At 36.7% G+C, this 18,250-nt stretch overlaps 1 protein-coding gene across 10 annotated transcripts in view; it reads left to right on the top strand.

The window, feature by feature from the left end:
- The window catches only part of LOC121408894 (CAP-Gly domain-containing linker protein 1-like), an 87,208-nt gene that overhangs the window by 26,729 nt on the left and 42,229 nt on the right, over positions 1-18,250 (top strand). For 7 of the 10 annotated variants that reach the window (XM_041600589.1, XM_041600597.1, XM_041600594.1 and 4 more), the window contains exons 3-4: positions 10,598-10,627; positions 13,333-13,829. In XM_041600589.1, coding sequence (XP_041456523.1) covers positions 10,598-10,627; positions 13,333-13,829 — 527 coding nt within the window. Of the gene's footprint in view, positions 1-10,597; positions 10,628-13,332; positions 13,830-16,835; positions 17,002-18,250 lie in introns of those variants that run through there. The other 3 variants (XM_041600593.1, XM_041600592.1, XM_041600598.1) reach the window with 2 other exon arrangements.

The following is an 18,250-nucleotide window of genomic DNA, read 5'->3' as shown; positions in this document are numbered from 1 at the left end:
TACAGACAGGTTGACATTCTTTGCTAGAATATCCTAGTACCAGACAGAAACCATGATGCCTTCAATACAATGGAGATACCCTGTACCAGTAGAAGCAAAGCAACCCCACAGCATCACAGTCCCTCCTGTGCTTCACAGTAGCCAGAATATTCTTCTCTTTGTACGCTTCCTTCTTCCTGTACCACACGTATCATTGATTCATAAGACCAAAGAGCTCCAGCTTGATTTCATCAGTCCAGAGAACATTGTCCCATAACTTCCGTGGCTTTGTCAGGTTGCTTCTAGCAAACTGGAGGCGACGTTGCTTGTGATGTTGCTTCAGAAGTGAGTGTGCGTCTAGGATTCTTGCCCTCAGGCCTTCAGCATGAAGTGTTTGGTGCACTGTGTCCACATTAATCTCTGTGCCCCATTTAGCCGGTCCTCCTTCAGCTCCTTTGCTGTAAGCCTTGGGGTTCTTGTCCACTTTCGTCCACGACCATTTTTTGTATCTGTAGTACCAGTGGCTCTGAACTTACGATTGATGCTCCCAACAGTGTCACTGGGGACATTCAAGAGCTTGGATATCTTCTTGTAGCCATTCCCTTTCTTGTGCAAAGCTACAATCTCCTCCCTAAATTTCTGGGACCACTTTTTAGCCTTAACCATTTTGTCAGCATAGTGCAAGGGACATAATGTATGAGGAGCATGTAGGGCCTTCTGATTCAAGGCATACAAATTGGGTGGATATTAATAATGCAAAAATGCAAATTATGTATATTGCTATGTGTGTCATGGCTGAATTCACCTTTAAACATGTACACCTGTCTTGCCATTAGTCATTAATAATGCATATTAGTGCATATTCATAGGGGGTTGAATAATTTTGCCACCTGCTTTTTATGTGAAAACAGCAATTTAGAATAGACTAGGAATTAAATCTGGATTTTTTTTCTGGTATTCAATTGTAATTAACTATCTTTTGACTACTTTAATGATTTGGTAACAATCTACAGTTGCAACATCATTAAATCCACCAAAATGTCGAAAATGTGAGGGGGGTTGAATAATTTTGCTGCCAACTGTAAGGTAATCAACTACATGTATCAGTTAAATTATTGTGCTTGAGTCTTAGGTCTCATGATTAAGGTCAAAGGTCATTTAGAGTCAATGAATGATTTTTATCATGTAAATAGTGTGTTTTGTTAATTATTCAACAGTCGTTTTCAAAGTCAGCACTGCGTAATGCAGGCGAGACTGCCAGAGGCGGTCACATAGAATCGATGACAAAAATATTGAATTGTCTTACTTTATGTAAGATTGGAATGTTAGTTGGTATTCCAGTATGATTCACATAATTGAATTTTTACCAAACACTTGGATGAGCTTTTAATTTTCAGAGGAGGCATGTAAGGGCCAATTATAACCGGTGTGTTGGCTCAGTTGATAGAACGTCCGTCTCACAACCGGGAGGTGGGGTTTCAAACCCCGGCCGTGTCAGACCAAAAGACGTAAAACAATGGGAGTTGCTGCTAACCTGTTTGGCGTTCAACGATTAAAGGGATAGAGCCTCGTCGATCTAGCGCTGCACAGCTTCCGCTGGGCCCATGATCAATTGGGCAAAGCAAATTTTCGGAGTATTTCATTTCATGTCTATTTCCGAATAATAAATTATGGATTTATCATTTATCATTTATTAGTATTCCAGATTTTAAAAAAAAGTTGCCACAAGAGGACGTTGTTCAATTTTGTCATTTATTTAAAAGTAAGTTTTTGTAAATTTCTCTTGCATGGATAAAGTCAGACACAGCAGATTCCAATTCTTTGTTTTCTCTTACTCATTTAAAAAAAAAACTTTTTGAGGATCCTTGAAAAACAAAATGTATTGTGATGATAATCACAAATTGCAACCAATCTCCATTGAGCATTTAAACTGTAAATTTTCAGCAGAGTAAGAATCTTTGGCATACAGCTGGTAAATTGTAAGCAGTAGGAAATATGGATCATGTATGTTAGGATGAAAAGATGCTTTTTTCAACAAGCCCCCAAGATATCATGAAGTCATCTTCTAATCTAGGACAGTAAACTCACAATGAAATCAACATGTTCAGATGGTCAAATGGAATGCAGTGAATGGACAAGTTGGAAGATTCTACATTCCAATGCCTGGATTGAAATCATTGACTTATCCCTCGTCAACATTGCAGAAAACACATCGGTTTTACCATAACAATTCTGCCCACTGTAGCTACATGTATACTATGTACATGTACATGTATTCTCAACAACTAATTTTACAGAAGTTGTGATTTTTTTTTATGTCAATTATTTTTTGTATACATGTACATGTAGTATTAGAAATTCTATTCATTGAATTGAAAAGTTGCCACAAGAGGACATTGTTCAATTTTGTCATTTATTTAAAAGTAAGTTTTTGTAAATTTCTCTTGCATGTCTGAAACATTAGCATACAGGCCTAATTGATAATCACCATCTCCTTCAAATACCCTACATGTACATGTACCACAAGTTAGTAGTGATATATATTCAGATTTATCAACTGTAAGTTTACAGGCCAAAATTGGTTACAAGACAGATCTTACTTTACATTTATAGAGTATTGTACTTTCATAGCAAAAATGGAATTACTGTCCTAGGATATAAAGAAGAATCTCTCTGAGGGAAAATTTTGAAAAAGTAAGAATTTCGATGAGCTGGATGCACCACCCCTTCGATAGTTAATCTGACCAGACCAATATAGAGCTTTAGGATAGCTTACATTCCTTTCGCGTGATATCTTCACAGTTCATAGATGATAGATGGATAGGGAACAGGTCTTTAGTTTCGTAGTGGATGGAGCATTCCATTGCAGGCCAGCGATGAGATGTTGGCACAAGACAGCTTACATGAAACTGCATTTGTGGGGATGGGCAATCTTGTTTGCACAGATAAGAGGTATTAGAGGGCCTTGTGATAGCAAATTATTGTATTATCATGGATCTTCTTGCTCTTTACTGAGAATTCTATGGAAATTGATGGATGATTTAAAAAGGAAGTCCATCCTGAGAGTGGTAATAAAAGTAGGAGCTGAACTTTATTAAAGGAATTCAAGAAATTATGGGTAAAGAAAAGGAGGGAGGAGGGGGGGGGGTAAAGAAAAGGAGGGAGGAGGGGATTGGAGGACCGAGGGAGACTGAGAGGGTGGGGAGGGAGGGTGTTGGTGAGATACCTTACTGAGAAAACAGAGGAGTCGGAGAGGAGAACAGGGAGGATGTCCATTGCACCTGTCTTTCAGGCCATACAAGTAGAGTTGTACATATAATTCAGACTCCATTCACTCACACATTATTTAAATTATTAAAATTATTAAAATTTACCGGTATCCTCAGTCTTTTAAAATATAACAAAAAAGAATTATGATGCATGAAAAATAAGACTAACCAAAATTTCTGTCATTTCAGAGCAAGGATAGCTGGAAACTTTAATTGATACAGAAATGGTATCCTTCCCACTGGCCTACAGATGGGGGGGGGGAGCTCACTCCCAAATAAAAATCACAACCACAAAGAAATCCGGAAAGAAAACGAAAGAGAGAATGGTGAAATATGATATTATTTTCTGAATACTATGTCAAAATCTGTCATTTAGGGTCAACAAACTTTGATAATATTGGGGGTGTGTGTGGAATTGTCATTATAACTTTAAAAGTTTATGGATCTACATGTAGTTCATGAAACTTAAACATAAGAGTAACCATGTATCCATGAATATCCTGTGTGCGTATTAGGTCACATGACAAGACCCTAGGCTTCCATTACCAAAAAGTATTGAGCAATTTTGTATATATTTGAAAAAGACAATCTAATTATTATGTAAAATATAAACCTTAGTAAAATTTACTTAAGAAACCTTTGGAACAAATAGGCTTGTGTAGAAACAGAAATATCAAAGAATAAAGAAAGTTTGAGAAAAATCAGACAAATAGTGAGAAAGTTATGACAAGGCTCGACATTAGCGGTGGCCCGGGGCCACCAAAAATTCATCTCGGGCAACCATTATTGAAAAATGTTAAGTTTTGGTGGCCCGAATCGGGCAACCAATAATTTTCAAAGTAGCGCAATTTTTCTCCCGATTTTGCATGCATTTATCAACTTTCTACAGTTCAAATTGCAAGTCAATTCGTCATGCGCCTTTTTTGTTAATCTACACACACACAAAGATTGCACAGTCATGACAGTATGTACATGTAGGCCTACCGCTAGCATACAGTAACTATTATTCAGCCGGCAGTGCTGGCTGTCTGGCTGAGCTTTGCATGCGTGAAACCACTGCAGCTGGCTGTGCGCTAGCAGACTATTCAGACTCAGGGAGCTGCGATGCGAAATGTTACTGCTAAGAAATCTTCCCCAGAACTTTGAAAATCTACGTCAAAGTCACATTTTACACCAATGAAATGCCCTTCTACAGTCCATATTACTGAAACCTGATAATTTGCAAGCATTAAAAGGAGGAATTATGACCTCTCTTTTGACTCAAAAAGACCGATTTCCAAATGCATTAATACACATAAAACACATAGGTGAGTACATCACAGTCCCACATGTGCATTTGTATGTATGTTGATATTTGGTTTATTTTCGAAGCTGTCTTGAATAGACAGCTTCTTTCTTTCTTGTTTATAAATGACTTCTTAAACCACTCTTAAGGAAGTAAATACTTTGGGAAGGCATTTTATTGATATGAAATGTGAATTTTTTCCATCATTTTGTCAAATATAGGGAAGGAATTTTCTCACTGTTTTTTCCAGATAACTTGCCGTTTTCTTATTTTTTTCTGTCAATTTTTTACAGTGATTAAACCATTTATACCCCTTCCCATTGAATATGCCTGATTAAAGAACATGTTTCTACTGAATAATAATAATTTTTCCCATTTTTCTGATAATTTTGTCTTATTCATTTTTCTTACATTTTCTTTTGTTTTTTCTCAATTTTTTTTTTCCTGTTCTTTGTTTTTTTCTTACTTCATTTTTTTATTTGTCTTATTTCACTTATTCGTTTTTACAATTTTTTTTTTCAATATACTATTCTAAAATTCTGCAGCATATTTTCTGTGATTTTCTCCTGCTATAATATGCTGGAAAAGAGAAAATAAACTGGATTTGGGGCCTGCATAATCTAGGTTTTACGATCAAAAAGGAAGGAAAAATCATTGTTTTGTAAATCAATCTGAGTTTGCTATATGCACTATTTATTTACTTTACCATTATGAGTGTGTGTCTATATGGAGATTAAAAGTCCACACAACCTGGGAACAATACAATTCTTTTATTCTCTTTGAATCATTTCATATTCACAATGATGGAACAATTTATAAAATAAGCAAAGTAAAATAACAGCAAGCACGATTTACATACAAGATGTACAAAGAATAGTGGTACGTGGTATATAGTGACTGCAGAATATTTCAGTTTGTTTTATTCATTTTAAATAAATGTTTTTCTTTATATTTTTCGGGCCACCAAACTTTACTAATGGGCCACCAAAAAAAATTATTTGAAGGTTTTGGTGGCCCAAACGGGGGACCACCAAAAAAAGTTAATGTGGAGCCTTGGTTATGAGCATTTGAATATTTCAATCACTAATGCTATGGAGATCCTCCCATTGGCAATGCGACAAGGATTTGTGATGTCACTGATGAACAACTTTCCCTTTGGTGGACTATAAAATACCCTCAAAATGTCTCTTTTTGCTTTTTCTTATGATGATACAAACTCTTTATCCATGATGTATTCTTAAAGGATACACACGAAGAAAATTCACGAAAGTGATGATTATAGACAAATTATATATGGATGGAAAGGTATTGTCTTTTTATACACAAATATATCACTAAAAAGTCTTATAGATGTCGTGGAAATGCAAGAAATGAAATTATTAGACACCCTTCTCAGCCCCCCAGACCGACAATCACGCAGCCGAAAACGGTCGAGAATAATGACGTCACACAATCGACGAGCTCATCAGCTCTCTGTGCATCATGCACTGAATCACCTTACTGACCTGTTCAATATCTTCCGAATTTACCGTTTTCTTCATGTTATGTGACATTCAATTTCTGTTTTCGACAACTTCAGACCAAACGTGAATCAGAACTGTGTTCCTTTGCCCGTTTTTATTGAATTGTGGACTGTAAAGACCGATTTTGTCTACTGCATTCGTCATTGTGTTGCTCCACTCCAGTCAGTGAGTGATCAGGGTACCGGTAGTCACTTAAGAACCAAGTTTGAAAGGATACTCGTAAAATTACGTCACTCTCGCCGATGAATATTCATTAGATCGTGGTCGTGCGTGTTCAATACACACTGAGTGCATGCATGCAGAGATTCATCGACAAGAGTGTAATTTTACGAGTGTCCTTTCAAACTTGGTTCTTAAGTGACTACCGTGAGGGAGTCGCTGCCCAAAGTAGGCCTAGAGAATCTAACTTGAAAATAAAAAGCAGCAATTAAGAAGTAAGATTTAATAAATACAGGACTGAACAGAATCTCACATGAAAATAAAAAGAGCTGGTAGGAACGGGGAAGGAATATAATTGAAAAAAAAAAATCCCGAACCAAAAAAAAATCAAAGAGTTTCGAACCAGGATCCCCGCACTCACAAAAAAACTATGTGCGTACAGATTTGTCCACAGAGAGTATCTCTATCGTTTCCGGGTTCATAATGATATATATACAAAGTGTGTTCGCTGCTGTTGCCTTGCAATGCTTCGGCAATCCAACTGCAATTCCAATCATTTCGCGATGGATATTGCCGTGTTTTTTTGTGGTTCCTGAACTTGCTACGTAATTAAATTTCATAATTTTTATTCAGTCGTGAAGACGAATGTCTATGTTTTATATTGATAATAATATCAATGTGGTGCAAGCATGATTTCTAAGTGAAAATATGCTTTGTTTATTCACGTATATTTCTTGAAAACAAATAATTTTTTCTAAGCTAAATATCGGTTACCAAAATATGTTAAATGTGCATTTCATTTTACTGTTCAGAAAATTCAAACTTTTATCTATGTAATAAGACCAATCTTGTGAGGAATAAACAATTCTAAGAGCAAAAAACGCTGATTGGAAAGATCGTCTTCAATGGGCTGCTGTCAGCTCAGCTGCTCACTGCTCTTGGTGTGACGTCACTCAGCTGGAGCTCGCCAGAGGACGGACGAAGGCAGAAATATGCCATGAAAATGTTAAAGTCATTTTTGAGAGCTGATTTCTGCAAACTCTAATCACTATTTTAAAAAGTGAAGTTATATATCTGATTAGTAATACTTCCCCTTTATAATGATGACCACAAAAAGACATTATAAAATACTTTTGATTCTTCGGTTGTCTACTTTAAAAAATATGTATTACATGCCCTCATGTAGAAAGAACACATGATTTATGGATAGATGTGATAAAAGAGGCAATTCAAGTGAAATATATACTAAAGTAATGGGGAGAGTTGTTCACAAGTGACATCACACATCTTTGTCGCATTGCCAATTTGCTATCTCCATAGCATTAATGATCGCAATATTCAAATGCTCATAACTTTCTCATTATTTGTCCGATTTTTCTCAAACTTTCGTTGATCTGTTTCTTTGATTTTTCTGTTTTCACACAAGCTATCTTGTTCCAATGGTTTCATTCTCCTTTAAATATAATAATGTACACCACACCATATTGCTTTGCGCTTGGATGAATTCTAGCTATGCACAGTGAACATTTGTATTCTACTAGATGTTAAAATGCTTGTTGTACCTGTGTGTAGTCCAAAATAGAAGAGAAAATGGTCAAATGTGTACATGTACATGTATGTGCTTGGGTCAGCTTTACATGTTACTCTGTCTGTATGCTGAAGAATACACAGTGCTTTTGTGTTTAACAATAACAGTCACATACCTGTTGGCCTAAATGTAGGCCAACATTGTCTCAAGTGTCGAGAAAGTCCATGCATTCATTCATGCATTCTAGTAGGGAGATCAGGTTAGTTGGAAAGCAGAGTAAGATGAAACATTGTAATTTTCTTTAACGCCTGTAAAATAAATGAATGCAATACTACCCTCAATTTATTGCTATTGTTGTATTATGAATAGCAATAAATTGAGGGCAGTATTGCATAAATTTCTTGTACAGGCATTAAAGAAAATTACAATGTTTCTACTTACCCTGCGTTCCATTTAACCCCGATCTCCCCTATCTGCTGAATCTTGTGGCAGTATCATATGTAAGCATCGTTAAGGCTTTCTTGACCATTTGTATGGAAGCAGGAGACCGTCAAAAACACGGATATACGTCGTGTCGTAATTCAATTTACTACACGACGTAAATAATTACGTAGTGTAGCAATTCGAATTACTACACGACGTAAATAATTACGTAGTGTAGTAATTCGAATTACTACACGACGTAATTCCGAATTACTGCCCAACGATTTAATGTCATGACGTTAAATGAATTAGTGTCGCTACATCAAATAATAAGGTCGTGTAGTAATTCGAATTACTACACGACGTAAATTATTACGTAGTGTAGTAATTCCAATTACTACACTACCTAAATAATTACGTCGTGTAGTAAATAATTGCTACACGACGTAATTCCGAATTACTGCTCAACGATTTAATGTCATGACGTTAAATGAATTAGTGTAGTGACGTTAAATCAACCAATGAGACTACAGAGTATGGTACAGGAACGTACCGGCAGGAAGTTAGTTGGATGTTCGACATTTGATATTCAAACTGTGAAGTTGGTTTGATATTCAGGTTCGATATTCAAACGCCTGTGAAGCTGGACCAACATTCGATATTCAAATATATTCAGGGGTTTTGAAAGCTAAGGGGTTTTACAGGTGCAGCACGTCTCGGGCAACCATAACAACACTGGCGTGCCCAAGTACGAGGACATTTAGGGGACAAACGTCAGTGAATAAAAGGGCAAGAATTTTTTTTTCGAGGGGCCCCCAGGAATACCCCGACGGCCTAGCCGGGGTAACACGTATCTTAACTTGTAGAAATCGACTCGGGCAACCGTATAAACACTAGTTTGACCCGGTGCATGCACATTTGGGGGGCTCAAATTAACAAAATTAAAGGAATAAAGGGCTATTTATCGCATTTTAATTTTTTTTCCAAGGGGCCCCCAGGAATATCCCGACGGTCTATCCGGGGTAACCACCTACCCTAACTTGTAGAACTTGACTCGGTTACCCGGCGCATGCACATTAACGGGGGGCTAAAATTAACAAAACGGAATATTTCAAGCATGGGGAACCACGTTCCTGACTAATCTCTTGGTGCCGCCAGTGGATAGAGTAAAAAAAAAAAAGGAAAGAGAGAATACATAATAGGAGAGAGAGAAGCGAAAGGGGGAGATTGGAAAGAAAAGGAGAACGGGAGAGAAAGAAAAGGGAGAACGGAGGGGTCACTTGTATGAACAGGATGTTTTATGATTGTGCCCCGAGCATTAGGGCGAAGCTCAATGCGTGATAAGAACAAAAAGAGGGGGCACACAATGGCGCATGCAGCAAAAATTTGCTTCGTAATAAGTCTCGAGCCAGCGAGAAAAAAAACACCTTTAACTTTGAGATTGATTTTGACATGGTATGCATAAAATAACGTATCTTTCATCTTTCTTTCCTTTTATCATTTCCTATTGTTCTCGGTTGTAGAACATTTTTTTTTTTTGGGGGGGCAGTACTATGCGGATCGGGTCCGTGGCAATATTGGTCCAGCTTCACAGGCGTTTGAATATCGAACCTGAATATCAAACCAACTTCACAGTTTGAATATCAAATGTCGAACATCCAACTAACTTCCTGCCGGTACGTTCCTGTACAATACTCTGTAGTCTCAGCTCTTCGCATTGCGCACATATAACGAACGGTCTCATTGGTTGATTTAACGTCACTACACTAATTCATTTAACGTCATGACGTTAAATCGTTGAGCAGTAATTCGGAATTACGTCGTGTAGCAATTATTTACTACACGACGTAATTATTTAGGTAGTGTAGTAATTGGAATTACTACACGACCTTAATTATTTGATGTAGCGACACTAATTCATTTAACGTCATGACATTAAATCGTTGGGCAGTAATTCGGAATTACGTCGTGTAGTAATTCGAATTACTACACTACGTAATTATTTACGTCGTGTAGTAATTCGAATTGCTACACTACGTAATTATTTACGTCGTGTAGTAAATTGAATTACGACACGACGTATATCCGTGTTTTTGACGGTCTCCTGCTTCCATACATTTGTATGTACTATGTACATGTACATGATGAATACTGTATTAAAAGTACATTTATAAAACTTGTGAAAATTCAAATTGTGTTTGTTGCTAAATGTACAGTGTATGTTTTTTGTCAATGTTTACGTCAAGTTTGTTTGTAAATGTAGATATTGTGATGCACTACTGTATGTGAATATGTTGTACATGTATGCCAATAGGATGATTATCTGTTTAATAAATATACCGGTACTTACTTTTATAGCTTTTTACATATGTACATGCCCTGTATGTTGCTCTATGTTTTAATTGCTTTTACATGTAAATTTTGATAATAGCTGGTGGCGCCCATGCAAGTCGAATCAGAGGTATGGTTTTCATGCTTGATGTTGTGCAGTGATAACATATGTATATTGTTTCAAATAGTTACGCTTTGATTATTAACATCATAATTCTGTACTAATTCTAAATGTGAGCAGTTCAGACTAATATTTATTTTTATAAAGTTTTCTTCAGGACATTCTATTAATACTGATAATATTAGTATAACATGAAGTGTGAATTTGTATATTGTTCATTCTCTACATGTATATTTAGTAATTTTAGTTGCTTTTAAAGGTCAAGTCCACCTCAGAAAAATGTTGATTTGAATCAATAGAGAAAAATCAGACAAGCAAAATGCTGAAAATTTCATCAAAATCGGATGTAAAATAAGAATGTTATGACATTTCAAAGTTTTGTTTATTTTTAAGAAAATAGTCATGTGAACGAGCCAGTTACATCCAAATGAGAGAGTCGATGATGTCACTCACTCACTATTTCTTTTGTTTTTTATTGTTTTCATTATACAACATTTCAATTTTACGAATTTGACGATTAGGATCTCCTTGCCTGAAGCACAAAATGTTAAAATAATTGAATTCTACATGTTCAGGGAGGAATGAAACTTCATTTCACATGACAATGATGAGAACATAAAAATATTTCATATAAAAATACAAAAGAAATAGTGAGTGATGTCATCAGTTCCTCATTTGCATACCGACCGAGATGTGCATATAAAAAAATTGTGAAATGTAGCGAAACTTTAAAATGCCATAACTTTCTTATTTTACATCCGATTTTGATGAAATTTTCAGTGTTATGCTTGTTGTATTTTTCTCTTTTTATTCAAATGAACTTTTTTTTGGGTGGACTTGTCTTTTAAGTTTAGATCCATGCTTTAAATAACATGCTTTTGATATTTATGTATATAATGTACATATTTATTATGTTTTTTTTTTCTTTAACCAGTGACTGATGGATACTAAAATAGATGCAATATTTTGATGCGCTTATATTTGTAGTCTCATACATGTATGTATCTTTTGCATTAATTCAAATAGATATATACATGTAGCTTTTTATATCATTGAAATGAATACTTTGGAGGCAAAATAGACATGGAACTATTTTTAGTAGACTTCTATTTTTATAGTAATTCTAATTTATAAAATCTGTTTGAACTTGCCACTTCATGTACAGTACATGATGTATACCATTATTAAAACTACTACATGTAGTATAAACATGTCAGGTGGTCCTATGCAGGCGCGGATCCAGGGGGGGGGGGCCCTTTTGAGAAGCAAAATTAGAATTTATAATGTAAAAATGCAATTTAAACTGAGGTTTGCCCCCTCTTTTGAAATTGAAGACTTTATTAAATAATAATAAATGTTTTTTTTCAATAATGAACCAGCTTTTGCCACATCTTTCAGATTTTCTGAACAAAAATGCCCCTTCCCACTTCTTGGAAAACCCCCCTTTTTTATAGATGGTTGGATATTTACATTTGTAGTAATGTTTTTTGTGTGTTCTAAAATATATAGATAAAATTCTGTTGAAAGCAGTAATGTAGATGAAGATGAATATTATAGCCGTAGTCCCAGTACTAATTCTGTTACCTACCCCCCCCCCATCACTATTTATTCTTTGTATGTTAAAGATAATTACATGTACATCCTCAGTATCTCTGTTCTGTACTTGTCACATGCACTTGTATATTTTTGTATTACGCTTATTTTTTTCTAATTAAATTATTTCTTAATAAAAGATAATCTACTGCAGATGTTAACTTGTTTTGCATTCTTATACAGGCCCATAGCATAATACATATAATATTTGCTTTTTCTTCTGTTAGCCTAATATTGTTCATTCAATTTCTTTGAACCTGACAAAGATGATCTGAGAGAACATAAATTTAGCATAAATTAAATTTCAGATCAAGTCCATAAAATGTAACAGCTTTCTCTCTCCCTTGATATCTCTTCCATTCACTTACCCTTCTTTTACTGCCTCTATCTCTTTATTTTCTCTCTCTCTCCCTCTCTCTTCTCTCGCTCCCCCACCCTCTCTCCCCCTGTCATGTCTGCCTTTTGTTCACATTTCTGTACATTTACAGGTACATGTATATGCACTAAAGTAGAAGTAATGTATCAAGGTTTCTTTTGTTTTTCGTCTCTTTCAATATACATGTAACTGTAGGTACATGAATCTCTATGTCCCTCCCTTGCTCTTCTTTCCTCTCTCTATGTCTCACTTGTTTTTCTTCGGGTCTTGCCCTTTTTCTCCCTTTTCTATCTCCTCTTCTTTTTTAAATGATCTACCTTTTCTTATGGGATTTTTTTCCTAAAACCTCTTACAATGTGGGGGACGGGGGGGGGGGGGGGGGGGCTAAATGGCAAGGTATATTCTGGGGTTGAGCTTTATAGTCCACTTTCTTTTCTAAACAACGTTTTACAATGTAGCAGAGGACTATCTGACTCTGCAAATTAGCAGGGTTAGCTGGGCATTTATAGTGTTTAGCATGAAAGTTCAGGGTTAAATTAGTATTTTTAATAGGTTTTTAGGTTATTTATATCGGGCAAGAGGTCGGAAGTAGGGGACAGTGTTGCTTGTTCAGTGCTCATATGTCAAGAAATGCTAATGGCAAAAAGATCACGTCTGGAAATTCACAATAAAGATGGCAATACATGGTGCAGTCATTTCTATATTAACTGTGATGACTAATCACTTTCTGTTATGTATGACACAGATGCAGTGGCCACTTCAGCCCGAGCAGCCGGTATGCGACCATCGGAGGCTAATCAACATGCGGACAAAACTGTACGAACTGTGAACAATGGGGGCGCTGCAAAGCATTCTGATGACTTCATCATAGGAGATCGGGTTATTGTCGGGGGCAACAAACATGGCCATGTCCAATTCCTGGGTGAGACACAATTTGCCAGTGGAGAGTGGGCTGGTGTTGTCTTGGATGATGCCATAGGAAAGAATGATGGCTCAGTCAATGGCATCAGATACTTTCAGTGTGAACCTAAGAAAGGAGTGTTTGCAAGACCGGACAAACTGGTGCGAGAGTCAGCTGGTCATGTGGACAGTAAGTCGGCTGTGGGGGGTATTGCAAGGCATGTGCCATCCACGCCACGGATGGGAACAAGAGTGTCATCACCTAGGAGTTCCATGTCAAAGCCACCAGGTTCCAAACCAGGTCTTATGATAGATGACAAACAGGATCCTGCAGGTCTCAAGGTAATTTTTTTCAATTTAGTACTGATTGTATCTTTTGAATAATCTACTGTTTTGTTTGTCTCTGTCTGTTTGTCCTCTTGACAAGCTTCCAAAAGGCCATATCAAGGAATTCCCCCATTCCCAATTTGTAAAGCTGTATTTTGTCATGGTGAGTTTTATTGCACGAACATCTGTCTATTTCGAGGTTCAAGAAAAAAAGTGTAAAACTAGTCATTTGAAAATATTCCTGTTAAGCTGTCAGGAAACAGTTTTATTATTACAGAGTTGCTAATTTTCCGGATTTTTCCGGAATTCCGGTTTTTTTCCTTTGCTGAAAAATATTCCGGGAAAAAAAATCGATTGTCAAAGTGAAATCCGTAAAAATTTCCCCTCCAAATCTTGTCACGGAGTTCACTACGGAGAGCGCAATTTCAATTTTGGATGGCCAATTTGCGCAGACGGAAAATTATTAGCGTTGTGCGCAGCATGAAGTTTAGCTGGTACTGTACTTGCACGGTACGCGCGAGCAATACATTGTAGCAGTTGCAAACGCCGCTCTATACCCTGCAGGGATACGGGTGTCAGCGCTATCCCAGTCGGGCGATCGCCCGGTAGAACCGCTCGAAGCACGGCCCGGTGTGGCTGCAATTGCTTGCCGCTGCGTGAGTGATTGGTTGTCTGCCGCGGGATTTCAGCTGAAAACCTATTTGCTACCATGAAATATGTGTTCTCTGGTGCGTATTCATCAATTCATATGTGTGAACTATCCATCATTTTGATAGAAATTGTGATTTATGGATTTTCAATAGTATAGGATTGTCTTGTTGATGAGTACAGTGAGTGAAAAAGGGCACCCCAGCTGCTACATACACCCGTCCCGAGTCGCACCCATTGGCCGCAGCATATTAACCCGCAGCAGGTTAACCCGTACCGTAATGAGTACGGGTTACATGATTTTTTTTTTTTTGAGCACCTTTCTTGCCTATGATATGAAGTTTATTATGTCATTAATTATTTGTTATGTACTACTGTAGATTAATGATTTCAGCCCTCTAAAGAATAAGAAAACGTTCCAGCTTCACGGGGCTTCGCCCTTGACCCCGCCAGGGGCCCTGGGCGGGCCCCTGGACCCCGGCCTGGGTTTTCAGGATTTTTTTGAGCTATCAGTTAGCATCTCTGTTTATTAGGCCTATTGTTAAGAGTTTACCCTGTACAAGTCCATACATGTATATTGCCGGCAGTCATCTGAACCGCTGTATCACAGATACATGTACATGTATAACAGCGCAATTTAGAGAAAATCTACTTCAAAGTTTACTAGAATTTCTACATTTTGTCCCCAGCCATACAGCACTTCCATTTCAAAAGAAAAACTTGGTTGGTCAGACCAAGACAGTTTCTTGACATTGATATCTTTATATTTTTCTTAGAACCAAAAATAAGAGAAAATATCGCATATTAGAGCTACACATGTACATGTACAAGCTCGTAATTTCCGTTTGAGCGGTTTAGATTTTCCCTGTACAAAAACGCTGTAGGGTATATAACAACGCTGACTGCATTTCAGTATGTGCGATCAACAAACCGACGTAGCTCTCTTTCACGAGTAAAGTCAGTGCATTTCCTGATGACGGTTTGCTAAACCATGTATTTGTATATCAAGTGCATGCAGCTGTTGTTTACTTTGTTATAATACATGTACATGTTCCCATGCGATTTGCATATTTTGCATATTTTATCAAAAATTTGTATGACATCGCCTTGAAAATAGATCTTTATACCAGTGTGTTGGCTCAGTTGGTAGAGTATCTGTCTCTCAACTGAAAGGTTGGAAGTTCAAACCCCATTTGCTTCAGTTTAAAAGACATTAAAAGATGGGAGTTGCTGCTACCCTTTTAAGCACTCAGCGATTTAACGGGATAGAGCAACGTCAATCTAGCATTGCTTAGTGGTTGCCGGGCCCAGAATCAATGAATTTAAAACAATAAAATATGGATTTTTTTCTAAATTGCTACCTAGAAATTTAACGATGTTTAGATTATTGAGTATGATTTGTATTTACATTTTCTGCAAAAATCTAGTAATAATTTATATTTTTACCAAAATTGACTGATACGATGGTTCGTTAGATTGCCGACGACGATAGGTTTGTTTGAATAAAGACCAAAGCCAGAGGTCAATGAAAGTTGATAGGATAACATGTACATTACCCTGTAGTACACACAAGACTTTAAATGGGAAGAAAGACTGAGTAGGCTACAGTGACCTAAAATTGTAATTAAGGAAAAAAAATGAATTTTCAGTCAGATAATACCATGTTTTTGTCAATATGCAATTAAAAGTACTGTATAAAAAATCTAAATTCTTTAGATCAGAAATCTTGATAACTTTTGATGGGAAATTTGCAGTGTGAAAGGACATTGTGAGAACTGCGAAAGAATGTCTGTAAAAATAGATTTGTAAAGAATTTGATTAGTTACATGTATGTTCATTTATTGTGAAATAGTCTTTTGTTCTCTTGAATAAAAAGGGGAAAAAAAGAATGAATTATCAGGATTCCTGATCATGGTGCATGAAAATTTTATGCAAACATACATTTTAGTCTCTGTCTGAAACTATGAAAGGAAGTTGCACATTGTAGGTTGACACTAATGTTACAAATGCTCATTGTCTTTCATCAACAACCTACACCAACACGTTTATGATTCCCATCTTCAGACATGCATGAAGAGTACATAATGAAAGGATGAACCATTGTTAAAAAATTATCCCCCTTCCTGGGTAGCATAGTGAAAGGAGGCAACTAATCGCGTTAGATCGTCCCCGTTGAGGCGTCCCTACCGCATCTTTGTTGGGGGAGAAAGCGATGAGAGACTGCAGAGATGAGACACCGATTTCCTGTTTTCTTGCTGGGGTTTTGTCGGCTAGAAATCTACGGTTTAGTCACAATTTTGCCTTCAAAAGCTGAAGCTTGCTAGCAATGAGTCATTACGTGGTTTGTTATTAGCGTTAGGTGGCTGGCATGGCTTGTTCGTGTAGCATTAGGACACAAGACACTGTATTTGAGGGACCTAGGGCTTGAACACTAGTGGATTAATTACTGTGGATTATAAATTCATCTGTATTGCTTTTCTATTCATGGTTGATGATTATGGAGCGCAGCAAGATCCCTACTTCCCGAAGTGGTTTGCAGGTAAATAAATATTTGTGATACAGCCCATGAGTTGTGAGAGCTGGGTGTTCTTCAACCTATGTATATTAATATTAATGAGGTTCAGTAGGTTTGACTAGCAGCGTGAGGATCATTTTATTAAAGTGTGCAAATGTATGCTGTCGCATTCACAAAGGAATCAAAATAGAATTTAATCAGATTGAGAATGGAGCTCTCCCTCGACTCCCTGCATGTGATCCTGTACAGTATGAATGAGTAGAATGTTTACACTGTACATAATTTATTCAGAGCCCAAGATTCATCTGGCCTGCAGTGTATGCTAGTGTTGTATGTCGCTTGTGAATTCACATTCAGTGTACATGTAGGCCAGTTATGAATGTTTTTTTTTTCGGACCTGAGACAAAAAATATTGTCATTTCATGTTGAGATACATTACAAGGAATAGATAAAAACTGTTGCCATATTAAATTGACAATAAAAGTAGTTTTGACCCATGTATAGCCCACTCCTAATGTTATGAATGTTTTTTTAATGTTTGGTAGTATTAATTGTGGCATAAGCATACTACATGTATGTGGATCTTATACAAAATGTACAAAATCTGAATGCACACAGTGTAAAGTTCAACCGTTTTTATTATCCTTGACCAGTGTACATGTACATGTAAGTCAGACTTACATGTATTTCCACTCTTCCCTATCCCTCTTTAATCTTCTTTTCAAGCTTTTATCGATAAATTATATTCCTTTTTCATTTTGAACTTGAAGGGTAAACTCACTAGACAAAGCTTTCATCAAGTTCACTCCAATAACATTTATGTAAATCATCAGGATAACTACATTGAATAATTCTGTGTGATTGTACATTGTGAGTACACTGAGAAGATAGTTTCTTAAAAATACTGACATTGCTAAATTTCCATTGCAATATCATGGAAAGAGTATTACAGATCTAAATGAGATGTACAGTGATTATAAACCAAGGATACCACTGTAGATTTGAACACACAACAAAGACATGTGTAATGAATTAGAGGGTCAAGCAGTGAAGGATGATAATATTGTTGTGTGATTCATATCTTGAGTGTGGCTAATGAGAAAGTGATTCATCATTGGACCTTGTGCAGTTTGTTACGGTCATCTTCAGGTCATGTTCACATATGGCTTATGTTATTCCCACAACAGTTAAAAATATGCATAAGCTGGGAATGGTGCCAAAATTCATGTAAATTGTTTGCTATTAAGGCTGGAAATCCACATGAGAGAGAAAG

The sequence above is a fragment of the Lytechinus variegatus genome, chromosome 2 (genome assembly GCF_018143015.1).
Source record: "Lytechinus variegatus isolate NC3 chromosome 2, Lvar_3.0, whole genome shotgun sequence".
Taxonomy (NCBI): Eukaryota; Metazoa; Echinodermata; class Echinoidea; order Temnopleuroida; family Toxopneustidae; genus Lytechinus; species Lytechinus variegatus.
This window is presented reverse-complemented; position numbering and strand designations above follow the sequence as displayed.